General features: G+C 55.4%; 1 protein-coding gene across 4 annotated transcripts in view; it reads right to left on the reverse strand.

Moving 5' to 3' along the window:
• Window positions 1-3,029: 3,029 nt before the first annotated feature.
• PRDM15 (PR/SET domain 15) overlaps window positions 3,030-18,889 on the reverse strand; it is a 58,601-nt gene continuing 42,741 nt past the window's right edge. For all 4 annotated transcript variants that reach the window (XM_033856105.2, XM_033856104.2, XM_033856107.2 and 1 more), the window contains exons 17-24: window positions 18,575-18,654; window positions 18,206-18,325; window positions 15,443-15,574; window positions 13,799-13,882; window positions 13,185-13,360; window positions 8,893-8,973; window positions 6,891-7,100; window positions 3,030-6,077 (exon numbers count right to left, since the gene is read on the reverse strand). In XM_033856105.2, coding sequence (XP_033711996.1) covers window positions 5,607-6,077; window positions 6,891-7,100; window positions 8,893-8,973; window positions 13,185-13,360; window positions 13,799-13,882; window positions 15,443-15,574; window positions 18,206-18,325; window positions 18,575-18,654 — 1,354 coding nt within the window. In that variant the 3' untranslated portion in view covers window positions 3,030-5,606. The remainder of the gene's footprint in view (window positions 6,078-6,890; window positions 7,101-8,892; window positions 8,974-13,184; window positions 13,361-13,798; window positions 13,883-15,442; window positions 15,575-18,205; window positions 18,326-18,574; window positions 18,655-18,889) is intronic.

Genomic DNA, 18,889 nt, shown 5'->3' on the forward strand with positions numbered 1-18,889 from the left:
AAGCAGGAAGAATCGAAAGGCTTGATTATGTTTTACTATTTGCTAACAAGGGGCAAAAATCATAACTTAATGAACAAAGTTGAAGAAGTAATTAATAATCTTATCAATAAAATCGAGTCATTGGAGATGAGGATTTCCAAGAGTCTCATGAAGACAGAAATTTCAAGTGATAATTCCAACTGGATACAGCAAAGTTGGGTTTTGCGGGGAGCGCTTCAAAGCGTTGGTGGCCACCCTTGGGGAAAACACTTGCCTATTAATCTCTGTGGCTCAGGCTTACTGTCGGGGGGTGGGGGGGCTCAGGGGAAATGATGAAACGATGAGAAGAAGCACAGTCCCCGCCTTGCCGGAACTTACTGAACAGCAGGGAGGCACAGATAGGAACAAATTCATAGAATGAGTAAACAGCCAGCGTAATTGCCAGCTGGAGCGCACTGTGCTTGCTTTGCTATCAGAGTGGGAAATGAGGGCTTCCGGGGGATTCCAGGAGGCTTCTCTGAGGAAGTGACGTTTGAGCCGCGATCTGAGGGCCAAGCAGCGTTAACCAAGCGGGGGGTCAGGGCGCTGGGCGTGCGGAGACCCTGGGAGAGAACGGGGAAGAAGGAGGCGGGGCAGCTCCCGCAGGCTCGAGGCCGCAGAAAGGATCGGTGTGTCCAGGGAGCACTTAGGATCCGTTGGAGGACGCTGACCTTGGTGCGTGGGTGACACACAGAATGACACCTTTACAAGGGCCAACGAGGCCACCGTGTGGAGGACGGGCTCCTGGGGACGAGCGGGGGCCGGGTGGCCCCTTAGGGGCTGTCAGCTGGGAAGGTGGTCATGGGGATGGTGACACCCGGACAGACCCAAAGGCACAGGGGGTGTAAGCGTGGGATGGCTCTGGGCTCCTGCCCGTGCGACTAGGTGGAGGGTAGGGCTGTGGGCCGTGAGTGGGGACAGTCGGGGAGCGCCAGGTTGGGGGCCGGGGGTCATGAACTCCGGGGTCAGACGTGAGAGCTTGACGGTCCTTGGCGACATCCAGGTGATGAGTCCGTGTGCTTTCCCGGAACAGAGGATGGCAACGCACAGACGAAACGGCAGCCGCTCCTGACGGCAGCAGCCTCACCCCCAGCCCCGGATCATTCTGGAGACTCCGGCAGGGCAGCTTTTGGATTTCTAGAGCATTTCCCGCAACACTGCGGCCATGCCTTCTCTTTCCTTTGTGACCTTGCTACCCTGTTTTGTGGCTAAAACTAGGAAGAGAGAATTCCTGGGGTTGAGGGCAAGCTGCAGATGGTCACGCGAGGGGGTGATGCACTGCGCCCAGGAGGAGCTGAAAGGCCCAAGTGGAACAGACAGTGAACAGCGGGCCCCAAGCCCCGGGTCCTGCACCCTCACTCTCCCCGGGGAAGTATGCTGGGCCGGGTTCCCTGCAGACACTCAGGGCGGGTCTGTGTCCCATTGAAGGGACGCCTTCCCATGGAGAGGGGGTCCGTCTCCTTCCTTATGGAGCAAATGTGGGCAGACAGACCGGTCATCGAGGAAGAGCTGGAGGCTTGGTGCCAAGGCAGTCTGGATGTGGGGCGCCCGCCCTCAAGTGTTGTCTGGATGCCAGCAGCCTGCACCTGGGACTGCAGGACCCCGGGGAGCCACAGGTCCCGGCTCAGGGAGGAGAAGCCTCAGGTCCATGGGTACCAGGGCGTGGGGGGGAGGGGTGGTCCCAGCCAGCTCGTTGTGCGGGTCACCCAGGTAATTCTGCTGCCTGCAGCACACGCAGGTCAGATCACTGGCTGTCATTCCAGGACTAGGACCTCCTGATGTGGGGGCGCTCAAGCCAGGTGCAAACACCCACAAGGGGAAGCAGCCAGTGGCCCAGCAGTCTCCCCCTTTCTATTGGAATTTGCTGCGCATACAAGAACATGCTCACAATTGGTTGGACGTTGAGGGGGTGAACCCTATTCACTGGCAGAAGAATTAGCTGCTACCAGCTGTTCTCTAAGATACAACTGAAGTACCTAAAACAAGTTTCTCATAATTCAAATCCTTAGAAGATCGGATGACACTCCAGGTGTTTCATAACTTTAAGATGACTCTTCCTAACAAATCGGAACATATCATTATTTGATCAATAAAATGAGGGATTCTTCCAGACCACGTGCCCTAAGGAACGCCTTGCTTACTAAGTTCTCCCCTCTCTCTGGCTGCTCATCTTTTTTTGTGTCCGTTCTCTCCATCTAAGCTTTACAAAAAAATGCTACAACCACTGCTTTGTTGCTTTTTTTTTTTTTTTTTTTTTTGCGGTACGCAGGCCTCTCACTGCTGTGGCCTCTCGCGTTGCGGAGCACAGGCTCCAGACGCGCAGGCTCAGCGGCCATGGCTCACGGGCCCAGCCGCTCCGCGGCATGTGGGATCTTCCCAGACCGGGGCACGAACCCGCGTCCCCTGCATCGGCAAGCGGACTCTCAACCACTGCGCCACCAGGGAAGCCCTGCTTTGTTGCTTTTAAACAAACAAACAAACCCTTGTGAAAGCTTCTGATATCTCAGTATCTTGTTTATTTTCAATGTTTGGGTCATTTAAAATAATCCTAACATTTCACAGGGTCTGAACTACACGGGAATTACAACCGTTCTCAAAATATACCGTGTGTCCACTACTGAGAACGGGCAGTCGGAGCAGAGGGCCAGCAATGGAAAAACACAGCTCATGGCAACTTTTATTTGTTGTTATACAAACTAACGGGACACGAAATACACGTGACCTCTCAGCCTTGATGCATTTCAAAATCCAACGGGAAAGTCACTGACACGGCCCTGAGCTGGGAGCCTCGAGCTCTGGCCACTGTGACTGTGAAGTCCGTGCATCTGCCTCCCGGGCCCCGAATCCTCCAAGGCAGGTCCCTGTCGGTCACAGTGGAGCGGCACCCGGCACAAGGAACACATCCCACTCGGGGCCCCCGTCCCCTCCTTGCCTCAGGGACACGCAATCCCGGGGGCCTGCTCTGCAAGGCTTACACCGTCAGGGGGCACAGAACGACACAACTTCACAAATTCACCGGCCAAAACCAAGCATCTTCTGTTTATTAATTTAGAATAACCCCGAGGGATTCACAGAGCTCAGTGGTCACAACGGCTCCATCCAATTTCCTCCTATGGATACAGCTGTGCACTGGGATCAGTTAAAAAAAAGTAAATCTTTTCCATCAGCAAACAGCGACAGAGGTGCGAAACAGTCTACAGCTGGTAACTCTTTGGGCTGAGTCGTACTTTTTATTTTTTTATTTTTTGCTTCCCAGTGTCTTATATGCAAATTCATAGCAACCGTTTTAAGACAACATGAACCTATTTTGCCTCAGACAGTGACCCTATTAGACCAAATATTTCTACAGAAAACTCAGGAGTCAATTTGATTTTTATTTAGAGTTCTTACTATAACAGGAAGTATGATTAAGCATCTGTGTCGTTAAATAAATGGCGGGAGGTACACTGGGGCCACACAACCTAAATCAGGTTCTTTAAAGACATCTGATGCGTTCTTACTCTAAGCATAAAAACAACTTCTCTTAAAAAAATAAAATTGTGATTTAAAAGGCCTTTGTTTCATAGGGGAGAGGAATAAAAGATAAATGCTAGCGGGTGTTCAATCACGTTTGGATTTTGTACTTGGTCATTTCATCCCTTACATTCTGCAAATGCAAAAGGACGGTCAGCGATTTTTAAGAAAATACCTTAGGAACCTCGGCGCTTTTGATGATGCCACGGATACCTGGACCACTTACATTTGGAGAACAGAGACGATACTTAGAAAGTATATCACCCCCAGCCCAAGTTCATTTGATGAAACTATTAGGTATAAAGCAGTTAATTATATACATAAATAACATAAAAAATAATTATCATAAATTAAAAGTCAAACAATCCCCCACTACCAATTCAGAGGTGCGAGTCGTCGGGAGTTACCGGTGAGCTGGGTGTGGAGGGCGAATCCTGAAGCCCCTTTCACATGCCGCGTGGGTGATGAACTTAGTTCACGAAAGCATGTATTGCACAAATCAAAGCCTAGCCCCCTCCTCAAAATCGTGCGATTTGGAATGAAGCGAAGTGCTGAGAACGTTGCATTTTGCGTAACAGGTCGTCTGTAGCCTCACTAGCAGCGTAAGGTTATTCTGCCTCATTTATCCGCTACGGATGGTCTCCCAAACAATGCAGGATCGGGGACAAATACTGATCAGGACAAAGTAAGGCAAACAAACGTATCATTTCATTCTGGACAGCGTTAAAGCATCAGGAGGGTAGAAATCTAGCCTCTTTGCCCGCCTCTTTGTTTCCCTGGCTGCGCCGTGGGAGGGCTGGCTGCTGGCTGCCGCCTTGGTGGTCCAGAGCCTCACCGGCCACTTCTGAAACGGGCGCACACGTGTGAAAGCGCGTCCCCCGGGGGGCAGCGCTCCCGTCGCTCAGCATATTTATTCACTCGTTCATTAGGGGCACTGACGCTTCTACTGCTCAGCTAATAGCCTTTCTGCTTTCATACTACTTGGCAGGAAATAGCACTGTCTTCACATTTCAAAAAAACCTATACCTTTCTTGGGGAAAGAGCCAAGTTCATTCAACATTTTATAGAAAACTGGTCTTGAAACACACCAACCTTTGGACTTAAAGTTTAAACAGAAAAAAGCCATGAATTTCTCCCCTGTTCTCTAGTGCGGGGGATTCTGGCTACGCCTCAGCCCTAATAAATACATTTGGTGGCAGGGAATCCTGAGACACAACCCCGAGGTGCCCCCAGAGGGGCCGGCATGAGGCTCACGGCCCCTGCATCGGGGCAGCCACGTAGAGCTGGACATGGACCCGCAGTCCCACAGTGCAAACGACTTCTGTGTGTTAGAGGAAAATAGAGAACGACGTGGCCTCCGCAGTCTCGATCACACAAGGCGTGCTCGAGGTAAAGTTTAAAAAACAAAAAAGGAAAGAGGCATATTGAGAATCGATTCACGAATTCTACCACTAAGGTGCCTTGGTCGGCAGCCTCACGCGACCCCTTGCCCGAGAGCAACTCGTGAAGGCCAGAGGAGGGGCGTCCGCTCCCACAGGGCATCCTCCCACATGGTTTCAGCCCAAAGGTGCAGAACGAATTCGACTCAACTCAAATTTCAAAGAGAGTCAACGTGACTTGAACTCCTATCTGCTCGTTAGCAAAAACGTGCAGGAGCCACAGGAGAAAACCGGCTACGTTTCCACACAGTAGCGGAGCCCTAAAGGGAAACATGAAACACGCCACTTACATCCCTGGTGACATACGGGTCTTACCGCGCTGCTCCTCCCTGGGTTTCCTTTTCCCAAACCCTGCGCCCATCCGCCTTCCGGGAGGGACGCCTGGGGGCCTGGCCTTGCCGGGCAGAGCACATGGGGCCTCAGGGGGACCTGCTCGGGGTCACTCGTGAGCTCAGCTGACAGACTGGGATGGCTGTTGGTGAATTTGGAGATGACGCTGCAAAAGCTACGTCAACCTTCCTGATGCTGCAACGTGCGGTGTTTGTTTTTTCGTTTGGTATCCAGCAAACAAATCTCAAATAAAAACAGAACCGGACCGCCTGCCCGTGGTTCTCCCCCAGGTCCCCGCAGGGTGACTCAGTAGCTGTACATCTGCGGCTGCTGCTCGGCCGGCACCGGGGGCTGGGCGGCCTGCGGGGCGGGGGCCGGGGCGGGCAGCACGTCTGTCTGGGGCACCGCCCGCCAGGTGAGCGGCGGCTGCTCGCCGAGCTGGCTCCCCAGGGGCGTGATGGAGTTGACCAGGGTGGTCAGGTTGATGAAGTGGGCCACCGACTGCGGATTCGAGGCTTCCGGCTGCGGGTGGATCTGGAGGTCGTTCTGGCGGTTGTGCAGCATGGCAGAGCCGCTGACAGTGTCAAAGGTCACGGTCAGGATGGAGTTGTCCAGCTGCAGCTGGCGCTCCGGGGTGGTCAGGTGCCCGACGGCCACCGGCTGGAGGTTGGTAAACTGAGTCCCGGCCGCGGTGGTGATGGGGGTCACGGTGATGTTGGTCAGGCCGACGGAGCTCGACGGGGTGGTCACATTGGGGTCGCCCAGCGTCACCACCACCTGGAAGAGTCACGCACAACACGGGACCGTTAGTTCCTGCAGAATCGAGAACATGAGCAGCTTCCTGTGCTGTACTTTGTCACGGAGGCCATCTCGTGACGCTGGAATCATCACACCCCTGGCCCAAAGGAAGGAGTTAAAACACCTGCTGTTGGGAGATTAAACCAAGTTCATTTTTCCTGGAAAAAGAATTCTAGTGAAAGAGAGAAACAAGATACAGACACCGTCACCGAGGCCATCAGCTGGAACTGAAAATCAAAGGGTTTCCGTAGCTAGGAAAAAAAACAGAAGAAAGTAATGAGAAAAACAGAGCACATTCTTCACTGTCTCTTAACTTCTGTGAAGTGATGATGGTAAATGGAAATCCCAACTGTAAAGGTCAGAAGGGCAGTGAACCAATGTGCAGTGCCAGAGCTAATAAATGAAAAAGCAAGCCATGCTCCTCCCCACAGACAGGGCTGGAACGCAGGAACGTCTGCAACCAGGGTGACCAGGGCCAGTCAGGGGAGGGGTGTGGCGTCCGACACACGCCGACCAGGAGCTGGGGGCCGCGAAACCCCAGCGGGGAAGCCTTGGTTAAAAGCAGCAGGCTGGCCGGCCACACGCCCTGGCATGCAGAGTCGGGCCCTGCCTGACTGGCCGGCATGCTCAGGCCATTGAGAACCTCCCCAAACTAGACGCAGCCCCGTTCCCAACCCGGGAGGATGGCGGTGACTTCTGGGTCTAAGCTGGGAAACGGGGCACGTGCTGGCCACGGCCAGAGTCCAGGCCCCCCACGCCCGGGGCCCCCAGCCCTGCACGGGGAGCGGCGACCTGCTGGATGCTCTGCACGGCGGAGCTGGTCTCGTCCCCGACGCCGCCCGAGAACGTGGCCTCCTTCTCCGAGAACTCGCTGAAGGTGGCCTCCTCGGGCCCCGTGGCCCCGGCCTCGTCCTCTGGCTTCTGCTTCCTCTTGTGAGTCCTCCTGGTGGCTTTCACGTGCTTCCCTTCCGCCAGATCCTCCTGCCCCAGGCTCAGCTCAGGCTGCAGGAAGAGAAGGCGCGACAACGGCGGGTCAACGGGCCGTGGCCCCGAAGTGGCCAGCGCGGCCCGGCCCTGTTCCTGGACACCAGGTGACCAGGCTTGTCTGCTAACTTGCACTTCGAAGGACGGGGGCAAGTTCCTGTTGGTTTCAGTTGCTTTTCTTTCAGGTGAAGGATTTTAGATACCAGTCATATTTTTAAAAGCCACATTTTGTGCTGAAATAGAAACATCTCTAAAAGCAGATTTTTTGAGCCACTGTTTCAGCCCTGTTGAGCTCAGTCTGAGACTGAAAAATGCTTTCACATCAGGACTCTCATCCCCTGGCTGAAACAGATTCACTGCAGACACAATCTTGGATCAAAATGAGGCTGACCGCAAGAACTGTGCGGTCACCTTTTCTGGGGACAGCAAACAGGGCCCGGCGGTAATGGCGACCCCAGACGGGTGCCCTGCACACGTCTTCTTGAGCTGCTAAGTGTGGCCTGTTTTCCGACCTACAGCTGGGCTGGCCCAGCATCACGGAGACCGCTGAGTCACGGTGGCCAGCAAGGCTCTCCTCCCTCCTGGTCCTTGGTGCCATCCATGAGACTTGCTCCCACCCAGCGGCAGGCAGACCCTGAGGAGGGGTTGCCCCGGCCAGGGTGGGCGTGGTCCTGGCCCTCCGGGGCTGCTGAGGCGTGGGGCACGGCGGTTCAGTACAACCCGGCCGCTGAGCGCCGCGCCCAAAGCTCCGTTGCAAAACACAGAGGTAGAAACGTGATTTTAAAATAACCGAGAGCATGACACGTTTCCTTTAAAAGAAGAGAAGCTGGGCTTCCCTGGTGGCGCAGTGGTTGAGAGTCCGCCTGCCGATGCGGGGGACACGGGTTCGTGCCCCGGTCCGGGAGGATCCCACGTGCCGCGGAGCGGCTGGGCCCGTGAGCCATGGCCGCTGAGCCTGCGCGTCCGGAGCCTGTGCTCCGCAACGGGAGAGGCCACAACGGTGAGAGGCCCGCGTACCACAAAAAAATAAAATAAAATAAAATAAGAGAAGCTCTTTATATAAAGCTACTGACTAAAAATTCCTTTTAAAAGTAAGTTCACCTAATACGTTGAAAGTTATTTTGCTTCTAATAATCTAATCGTGCTAATAAGCGTTTCTGGAAACACCTGTGATGCTTAAGTTTAAGTGTCGACGTGGCTGGGCTCGGGCGCCCGGCTGGGTGGCTGAACACCAGTCTAGAGGCTGCCGTGAAGGGATCTTTCAGATGTGATTAACGCTGAAATCGGTGGGTACTGAGTCATGCAGAGCGCCCTCTGCAATGCGGGTGGGCCTCGTCCCATCGGGTGAAGGCCTCGAGAGGAAAGCCTGAAGCTCCCAGAGGAAGCGGGAACTCTGTCTCCAGATGGACCCCGGGCACAGCATCAACTCCTCCTGGGTCTCCAGCCTCCGGCCCGTCCTGAAAGCTCTGGACTTGCCAGCTCCACACTCGTGGGCACCAAGTCCTTAAAATAAACCTAATTCTCTCTGTACACACACGTACGCACGTGTACACACGCTCTCTATTGACTGTTTTCTGTGGGGAACTGTGACTTAAGAAACCATCTATTCTCTAAAAGGAGATATGTCAGGATTCAGAAAACTGAAATTCTAGAAACTTTTATAGAAACTAAAAGGCTCCTGGGGTGACGACCAACCAATAAAACAGAGGCAAACGCGCGTGAAACGTGCGCTTTTTCCCAAAGGCTGCTCAGGACCCCTGCCGGGGCCCCTCGGGTGAGACGTCCCGGGCCCCGCGTGCGCCGGGCTCACCTGGACGATACCGATGGAGGAGGCGTCGATGGTGGTGGTCTCGGGGAGGTGGTCCAGGTCGTCGATCCTCACGGCCAGGACCTAGGAGGGACCACAGGGCGGTGAGCCCGGGACACCACGCCCGAAGGCCGAGGCGCAGGTCAGGCGGGAGCCTGCCTCAGGTCAGGCAGCCACCCTCAAAGGCGCCCACGCCCTCACGGGCCCTGCTCGGGTCTTGAAAACCTGGATTCCACAGTCCCGTCCGGGCTCTCCTTCCCTCCTCCCAGGCCCCCTCTCTTCAAGATTCCGCTGTGCTCTCACACACGGGGGTGTTACCTCGCCCCTGTCCGTGTGTCACCGCACTGTCCACCGCTCGAGGGTGGAGACTATTCCTTCCCTTTTAGTTTAGTGAAAACACTAACGTGTGCAGTGCACAGTGCATAGTGCATTCTTACTCAATCTTGTTCTTTCAAACCGAGAGTGGAGCGGGATACGATACAGGAAACCTGTCCTAAAGGAACCATCGAGAATGAGACATTTACACTGTACACACGTGACTTTTCTACCTGAAAAGTAGAGAAGTCCGGGTAGTTTCATTGGTCATTTTTGACGAAGTGCACCTGTAAGCCGCACCGGCCCGTCTCCAGCACGCAGACCCTTACGCCACGACACACGCCCGGGGTCCACCCGGTCTTCCCTGAACCTGACCCACACACCTGCTGACGCTGGCCGTACCGTGACTGCGATCACTTAAGTGAACAAATCACAGGTGGGGCGACGGACCCTGAGCGCGGAGAGAACGGAATCCCTGGGAGGGAGGTGTGGAAACGGGGAGGTGCTGAAGAAGGGAAGTGCTGTGCAAAGACTACACGAGAGCAGGGAGACCAGGAAAGTGTCTGCACGGGCTCTTCAGCCCAGTGGCTCTGCAAGCATCTCTACATTCTTGGTCAAAAAAAATTAAGAACCAAATTATAGGCTATACATAGCGGGTGTGGCTCATTTAAGCAGAATGACGGGGAGCTGCATTTCTGGACTTAGGTTCCGACACCAGGGCTGGGCGTTCTCTGAAAGGACGGGCAGCAAGGAGGTCGTGGTCATGTGTGTTGCAACGTAAATGCTGACGTGGCGCTGAGGACCCAAGTGTGACTGTGATGCCGCAAAGCTTAGTCACAGTGGCCAGATGCCACCGTCCTCTCCCACCCTCACCATCAGCGCCTCCACCGCTGTCACCACCGTCACTGTCACCCCCACCTCCATCACTGTCACCACCACCATCACCTCCACCACTGTCACTGTCACCGCCACCATCACCTCCACCACCGTCACTGTCACCCCCACCTCCATCACTGTCACCACCATCACCTCCACCACCGTCACCGTCACCCCCACCTCCATCACTGTCACCGCCACCATCATCTCCACCACCGTCACCGTCACCCCCACCTCCATCACTGTCACCGCCACCATCATCTCCACCACCGTCACCGTCACCCCCACCTCCATCACTGTCACCGCCACCATCACCTCCACCACCGTCACCGTCACCCCCACCTCCATCACTGTCACCGCCACCATCATCTCCACCACCGTCACCGTCACCCCCACCTCCATCACTGTCACTGCCACCATCACCTCCACCACCGTCACCGTCACCCCCACCTCCATCACTGTCACCACCACCATCATCTCCACCACCGTCACCGTCACCCCCACCTCCATCACTGTCACCACCACCATCACCTCCACCACTGTCACTGTCACCCCCACCTCCATCACTGTCACCGCCACCATCACCTCCACCACCGTCACCGTCACCCCCACCTCCATCATCAACGACGACATCATCGGCGTCCTAGTCACACGGTCTGGAAGCTCATGCCACGAAGAACAACCACGGAAGCATCTGCTGGCTTCGCTCTTATTCGGAGAGAAGACCACGCATGCAAAGTACTGTGTGTGTTTGAATTTTTTTGAATGTAACGTTCTCTCAAAGCAGAGGGAAAGACCTTGAAGTAATAAAATTGCATCAATTCTGAAAGGTCTCCAATGTGTGAAAGCAGTTTACGCTTAACACCTTAGCCGGCCTCCACGGGACCCCTGCCCCCGAGTCTGTGCCCAGCACTGCGTGGCCCCCTGCCCCACACCCCTGCACAGCCGGGCCCCAGGGTGGCACCCACACGGCAGCAGAGCCCTCCCTCGGCCTCACTCCATCTCTTCCTCTCTGTCTGACTTGTCTGCGTCCTATCCACCCCCCGTCTCCCACCCTAGACGGTCAGTCCAGGAGGACGGGGCGCACCCTGTCCGGCCGTCACCAGCGCTCATCCCCGCAGGCACTTAACTGCATCTGTTTGAGCAACACAGAAGAAAATGACAGAGAAACATCAGAGGATCAACGGGGGAAGAGGCTGAAGGCTTCAGAGACAAAAGGGACTGAGAACAGAGCCCCGACAGGGGAGCCCTCCGTGAGCTGGAGTGCCCTCCAGAGCGCTGTGCCGCCGGCATGGTGGGCGTGAGAGGAGGAGGTGGCCGCACAGAGGGGCTGGCTAGGAAGTGACCGTCAACCAGACGGAAGCGTCTGCCAGGCTGCTCCGCGCCCGCAAGGCCTCCCGCACCCAGCAACGTGCATCACACAACCCGTCTGCAAAAACTGCTGTGCGCGCCGTTAGCACGTGTAGCTACAAACACCCACACGTCACCGAGAAATCACTCCCACATGTCACGAGCCCCCGGGGAGCCTGCAGCGCCGGCCCTGGGCCCCGAGGCCTGGGGGGCGCTGTCTGCCGACACTGGGCAGCGGGTGGGTGCTGACGCTTCGGGCTCCTGCTCTCCCAACTTTGTTTTTCTAGGTGGAAACGCTAGCTGGCCACTAGGTGGAAAAGGCCAGGAGTGAGGACAGCGAAGCTGGTGGAGCCCCAGCTCCTCGGGGTCCCCAGAGCTCAGGGTCAAGGTGACGCAGAAAAAGACGCACTTGCCACCCAAACGAGGCAGAAGGGCTTGTACAATTGCGAAAGTAACCCACGTTCACTAGAGTGAATTACTTAAAACGGAGAACAAGCGAAGAAATAACCAAAACTTCAACGCCAGGGGAAGACCACCGTGTAATGTTTTCGTCCTTTCTCGTTTCGCCCACCCCACTTATATTACATACATGAGTATCCCGTAAACACACACAACGTGAATGACATAGTGTATACACACGCGGTACACGCACGGCGTGTACGGCTTTCTTACAGCAAACACTCCCGCTTTCACTCAGGGTTCTCTGCAAACACGTCACATTCAGGCACATCACTAAACTACCACTAACTTAATCATATTCCCCTTGCAGGACGTTGAGGGGTCCAAGTAGTCATTTATATAAAACACTGGAGGGATGGTCACGCTACCCCCCAGGAGGACACGCCACGGCCGGGCGCCCGGCTCACGCCCGCCGCACAGGCATTTTGAATCTAAGAACCTCCTCTAATTCAACGGAGGAAGGATCGCACCTCTACTGTTAAAGGCTTTCTCCTGTGTCTTAACCACAGGTGTTCGCTTTCATGAATCTCCGTGGACACACTGGGTTCTTTGTGTTCTACTCATGGAATGCATATTACCTTTAATGTTAACAGTTTCTATCTGTTAACGGTAGTAATATCTTACCACATTTTTTCCATTTTCCCTTTGACCTACAGAAGTTCTACATGTTATGCCGCTTAGTCAAATCGTTTGTTCGAGACTCCTCTCACCGCTTTTGCGCTTAGAAAGTTTCCACCCTTCAGTGATATAGCTATTTTCCCGTACTTTCTTCTAGCTTTGTTTTTCAGTTTACTTCTTTTTAAAAAGCATTAAATTCTTCAGTGCGCTGGACCTGCCTTTAGAACCAGCCCACGGGTGAGCCAGGGTCTATCTGCCTCAATACAGCTTCTCCCCGTCGGTCCCCAGGGCCACCTTCTATTCAGCCCCTAACACCACACGGAGGCTCCCGTCCTGAATCTTTTTTAGTTGCCCAAAGGGAGGAAAGGGAGAGGGGTCAGGGTCGTACTCCCGTCTCGCTGTGATTCCAGCGAGAATGTAATTTATAACCTCAGCAAAAAACACGTTCCAGGCTCTTCTGTTCACTCACTCGTTCAGCACTGTCGGCGCGCAGGCGGAGGGGAGTTGCCAGGCCCGGGCCCCGCCTGGAGGAACCACGGGCCTGCGCGGGGGCAGGGATGGTGAGCCAGCGCGGCGGGGTCTCTGGGCAGGAGCCGCCACCGGGCAGAGGGCAGAGGGGCCGGGCCTGCACGGGGAGGCGGGGGGAGGCAGGCAGAGGGTCGCCCGCCCAGGCTTACCTCAGGGTGCTTGCGCCGCATGTGTCTGCTCATGGAAGCCCTGGTGGACACCTTGGTCCCGCACAGCTGGCAGCTCTGGGCCTCTACCTTGTCGTGGGTGAGCTGCACGTGCTTCTGCAGCATGTACTCGGTGACGTACTTCTTGTCGCACACGGAGCACGTCCACTGCTTGCCCACTTCCCACACGCACAGGGCAGAAGAGAAAGCACGGGTGGTGAGCGGGGTCAGCCTCTGCACGTGCGGCCAGGGTCGCCGGCCGGGTCACCCACCCGGTGGTCAGGCCGCGGGACAGGCAGCGCGGCCTCCTCCCCTCCTGGAGCCCAGTAGCTACTCCAATATCCGAAAATTCAAGTTTCGGACAATGTCCGAAAATTATGATGGGCTGACGTTTTGGGGGCAAAGGGCCATCGTTAAGGCAGAACAGCACCAAAACATCTGAAAAGGCCTACCAGCAGCATCACAGCCAGGCCATCCCCGCCGCGCACGCTCCGGTGGCCGCGGCGGCGCCCGCACCGCGCACGCTCCGATGGCCGCGGCGGCGCCCGCACCGCGCACGCTCCCATGGCCGCGGCGGCGCGGCGGGCGGGCGGCCGGCCCCCAGGTGCCCCGCTTACCCGTGTGGATGAGCTTGTGCGTCTCCATCGTGTTTCTCTCGCTGAAAGTTTTTCCGCACAGTTCGCACATGAAATCTTTAATCCCTGCAGAAAAAGGCACACTTAATTTCACGTTTCACGAGTGTTTTAACTGCACACAGAAGCTGTCTCGTCCTTGACACATTTCTGCATTTGCAGAAGCTGCACGGGAGGTAAATTACCAGGAGAGAGCAGACAGTTAAGTGTTCATTCCCACACGCGACCGGCACACTGTGGCTTGAAAGCTACCCTATGGCTGGCACCCAGGCGAGCTCCTTCCGCAGAAAGGGTGACAAGGACAGTTTCAGCCCGAGGCCCTCAGACTGCCACAGTCTCAGCAGAATCCGATTCAATGAGCTTACTCTGCACAGCTCGCGACCAGGGAAGGCAGGGCCACGTTTACGACACGTTTAAGGCTTCCGCCCGCTTCACTCCAGTCCTGAGTGTTCAGATCAGTCACTTGGTCTGGGGTGACCACCTTGCCTGCCTGCAACCCGGCAAGGAAGCATCCAGGCATCGCACTGTTTCCCTCCCCAAACTGACAAGAAAGTGGTCCTTAGAATGCCTTTTAAATAAAGGTTTCCCCCCACGTGGAAAACTAGGTAAGTGATTTTCAGGGTCCACTCATCTTGGACTTATCTTGGCCCTGTATTCGGCGAACCCCTCGTATGCTCACTGTGGCTTTTGGAGGCCAGAGGCCACTACAGCCCAGCAGGTGCAGTGTTGTGAGACCCGAGAGGTGGTGCAGGACCCAGTCCCGGGGGAGAACGCTTCCCAGAAAAGGGGAAGTGAAACGGATGAGCTTCCCCAGGAAGAGAAGGGCAGCACACTTTTGTGAAAGCCCAGTGCCCTGGGGGCTGGCACTCCAGGAGGACCCAAAGCAGACCTGCGTGGTGGCCTGGACAGCCCTGGGGGCAGTGAGAGAGGTGGGTGCACAGGTGAGCTGGGCCAGGCAGTGGCAGGACTCAGGTGTGTTTTAGGGAGAACACGGAACCAACCAGAGGCTCCTACCAGAAACTTGAGACACAACTCCATCACCCAGGGATAACCGTCTCTCACTCCGCTGTCGATCTTAATCCTCTTATACACACACGTTCATCCACACACAAATGTTTTATAAGACAATGAACTCATTTGTTGTAGAGGCTGGTTTCTCTCCCACTGGACCACGAACGTCTGCGTAACTTAACATACGATTCCATCACTTGCAGGGGTGCACTGTCCCTCATGGTGAACACACCATAATTTAGCCACTGCCCTACTGATGGACACACCCAGACGACAGGATGACCGGTGTGTACACACGCCCCGGGCCCTCGTCTGATGGTTTCTCCCTCACACGCTCCTGCAGGGCGACGGCTGAGTCGGTGGGAAGGCGTTGAGGACAGCTAGCCGGGCGGTAACCCGAGCTCCGTGAGGGTGCACAAGGATGGAGGGTGCTTGCAGGGACCGGGGGCTTCTGAGGAACCGGCCACCTAAGCAACCCACCTCCGAGAGCTCGGTCAGGAAGCCCGGGGCGTGCTGGGAGCTAAAGGCCGCGAGGGGCAGCGGCGGCGCTTCCCCGAGCTGCGCCTGCACCGCGGGCCTGGTCCCTCCGCGAGGGCGCCGCGGCCGGGGCTGACTCACCCGTGTGCCGCTTGTAGTGCTTGAGCATGTTGACCTTCTGCGCGAACTTGCGGTGGCACTCCCTGCACTCGTACTCCTTGATGCCCTTGTGCAGTTTCATGTGGTGGCGCAGCGCGTGCTTGGTCTTCATGCCTGCGGACGGAGCGCGGCGGCTCTTCGAGGGCCCCAGCCCTGCCACGGACCCCAGCGGCGCACGCGCCCCGCCCCCTCGCCCCGGCACACACAGGTCGGGGTGAGAGCAAAGAGGGACAGGGCGCGGGGGCTCGTCTCCGAGGGCCCCCTCCACCCGCAGTGAGGCGGGCCCTGTGTCCTCGGAGGCCACTTCCAGACAGCCCGTCTCGGCGGGCGCCCGCCCAGCCTGCACGGTCAGCGCTCCCAACAACAGGAGGGGCGGGTAGCCGTGCCCATCTAACCACTGTGACCCAACTGACTCAGCTGGTGGGCGGCGGCTCCAAGTCTCCTGAAGTCCAATGTTGATCTTGGTGATGTAAGTGTTAATTAAGATTAGATATTTAAAGGTCCAAACACAGACTTTCCATCTACCTTCAGGTTAATGTAACAAAGTCAACACTGGCGGAAAGGAGCAAAATATGCTAAAACCTCCCTAACTCAGGCGCCGAAGAAGGAGAGACCCTGGTTTAGGGTTTGAATCACTGGTGGAGGGTCTTAGGCCAGGAGACCCACCAGGTGGGCAGTGCTGGACAGGAAGGGGGGCTGCAGGGTCTGTGGGCAAAGGGCGCCTGGGGGGCGGCCTTAGCATCTCATGGTGCGTGAAGTGTTTTGAACAAATCTTCCTGTGTACCCTTGGCTACTAGTGCTGTACGTGGAAACCCACCAGGCATGGCACAGGGGTCTCTGCTGCCAGGTGATGGGACTCTCATTACCTCTACAGCCTCCCATTTGAATAGGACCCGGTCAGGTCCAGAATTTGGGGGGAAAATGTAAAGTATTGATAATAATAAGCAAGGGCATTTCCTGCAACGTCACTTGGAATGATAAAAGACTGCACACCAAAAACCCCTGAAGGTATAAATGAAAGGGTGTGGTTGTAGGAATCCACAGGATGGAATCCTGTCAAGGTTTTGAGGGGAAAATTAGGGCCATATTTGCCTGATATGAAAAGGTCACCACGATGGATATGGAAGTAAATAAAAAGTAAGGGATGGAAAGAACAGGTAAGCACAAGCATCTGCTTGTATGTGCCGGTGATCATAATATGAAAGTAAAATGACCACTGATAGTTTAGGATTATGGAAAATAAATACGGTAACCCAAGTGTTAACACCTGCATTGTATTTAAAGTATTCAGAAGTCATGAAAGAAATCATGAAACTAAACATTAGATACACTTCAGATATAAAAATGTATATAACACAAGGTGTGCCACTGACCTCAGCGCCCACCCTGGGCGCCCCTCCCTGACCTGCCAGGGCTCACTGAACAGCACTCAGGTCTCAGGTGTGGTTGCCCCCTGCCCAGCTGGGTGGACGGCCCACCACACCTGTCTACCTACAACCCTTCCCACCTCTAACTGGCTCTAGCTCTGTGGGAAAGGGGCTGGACTTGCTGCAGCAAAGACGGGGGCTGCAGCTGGAGCTCCAGCCAGCAGGGCCAGTGCTGACATGCGTGGAAACTTCTAGAAATGTCGGTGCACAACAATCAAATGCTGCTTTTGAAGGGTATAACTGAGGTCCGAGGTGGGAATAACTTTACTTTGCATAGCCATTTGTGTCAAAAAAAATTTTTTTTTTTGGTTAGGTGCCTGGGTTACTTTTTCAATAAAACAATCTACACGCTGCACACAGTTACTCTGGAGAACAGACAAGAAACTGTCACCTGTGCAGAGAGGGACTGGGGGCCAGGGGTGGGGGACTGTGCACTTTCTGCTTTTCTCTGCAGTTCTTTTAGCCTTCTGCGTGTAATCTTATTTTATGAGTCTGACAGGGGTTTATCCAGTGAGTGGAATTACGGGGCATTTGTGTTTTCTTCCTACTTTCCTAAAAATCACATAAAGGAAGAAAGTAAAAACTTGACAGAATATTAAATTTTTTAAAAGACCCTCACAGCAAGGCAGATGAACTTGACCAGTCCCATATCTGAAGGAGGGCGGCACTGCCGCTGTCCACCACACAGAACACTGGCGGCCACTTGAAAGCACCAAAGATCTGCTGCCCCAAGTCTTCCTGACAGTTCTGGTTTGTTTTCAAACAGAAATGAGTTAAAATTTTACCATGGACTGGGATTACCTTTTTTTCCCTCATTCTACTTACTGATGTGAGAGATTTTATTAATGGACTTATTATCATTTCACTCATTTCACCTGACTCCAATAAAGGTCACAGTCATCACTGTAACAGTGCATCACTGTGCACAGCTGGTCCTAGTTAGTGGTTCCAGTCGGCAGTGAGGATTTTGCACCTACACTCAGGCCACACGAGGCCCCTCAGATTATTCTGTACTTCACAGAGTTCTGTGTTGCACTGTTTCCCTACTTTTAAAACGATTTGCTTGTGCTTTGATTTCACCCCATCTCCTGCCTTTGGACGGCTTTATTTTTCTCGCTGATCCTCCTCGGGTCTTACCTTTCTTGAGTAAATGACTCGGGTCTGGGCGACCCCCCCCGCCGCCCCGTGTGGCCTGGCCGCCCCTCCTGCCTGACGGCCAGGTCCCCCCCACCTCCGTGCGCCCGCTCTCGCCTTCGCCCCTCCCTCCCCCTCCCCCCACACTGAGCACACAGCCCGGGTCCCCCCCACCTGCCCTCACCTTTCCCACACTCTGCGCACAGGTACTCTCGGATGTTGTCATGCACGCGCATGTGCTCCTTCAGCATGTCCTTCCTGGCAAAGGACTTCCCACACTGCTCGCAGGCGTGGCTTTTCACACCTACAGACAAAACAGGTCAGACTTTCACAGCAGGAGATCCGCACCCACGGTCACCGCGTGATGACGGGAGAAGTGTGGCCCCACGCCTGCAGTTGGAGCAGTGCCCACTGAGCCCTCCTTCCCCGGTCTCCGCGGGGACCCAGAGCGGGGAGCGGTGGCAAAGACGGACAGAGAAGCGCCGGCAGGGAGGCAAGATGACCGCTGGGCAGGAAGCAGCCCGGGCCTCTGCGTCCTCCCAGGCACGGCTACCTGTGTGGATAAGTTTGTGCCGCTCCAAGTTTCCGATGCTGTTGAAGATACGCCCGCAGATCTCACATGGGTGGATGTACCTGAAACCAGGCACAGGCTCAGGACGCCCCGCACAGCCTCCCGGGGCCGTCAGCGGCCGAGTGCACCTGCCTGAGCGCCTCTATCGGCAGGTGGGGCATAAAAGGTGCTGGGCGGGGGACAAGGGACCCAGACACTTCAGCCTCCATCTGGGCTGAATCGTCCCCCTCAAGATTCACACGTTGGTGTCCCGATTCCCAGCACTGCAGAACGCGACGGTGCTTGGAGATGGGGGTC

This window comes from Tursiops truncatus, chromosome 4, assembly GCF_011762595.2.
Source record: "Tursiops truncatus isolate mTurTru1 chromosome 4, mTurTru1.mat.Y, whole genome shotgun sequence".
Lineage (NCBI taxonomy): Eukaryota > Metazoa > Chordata > Mammalia > Artiodactyla > Delphinidae > Tursiops > Tursiops truncatus.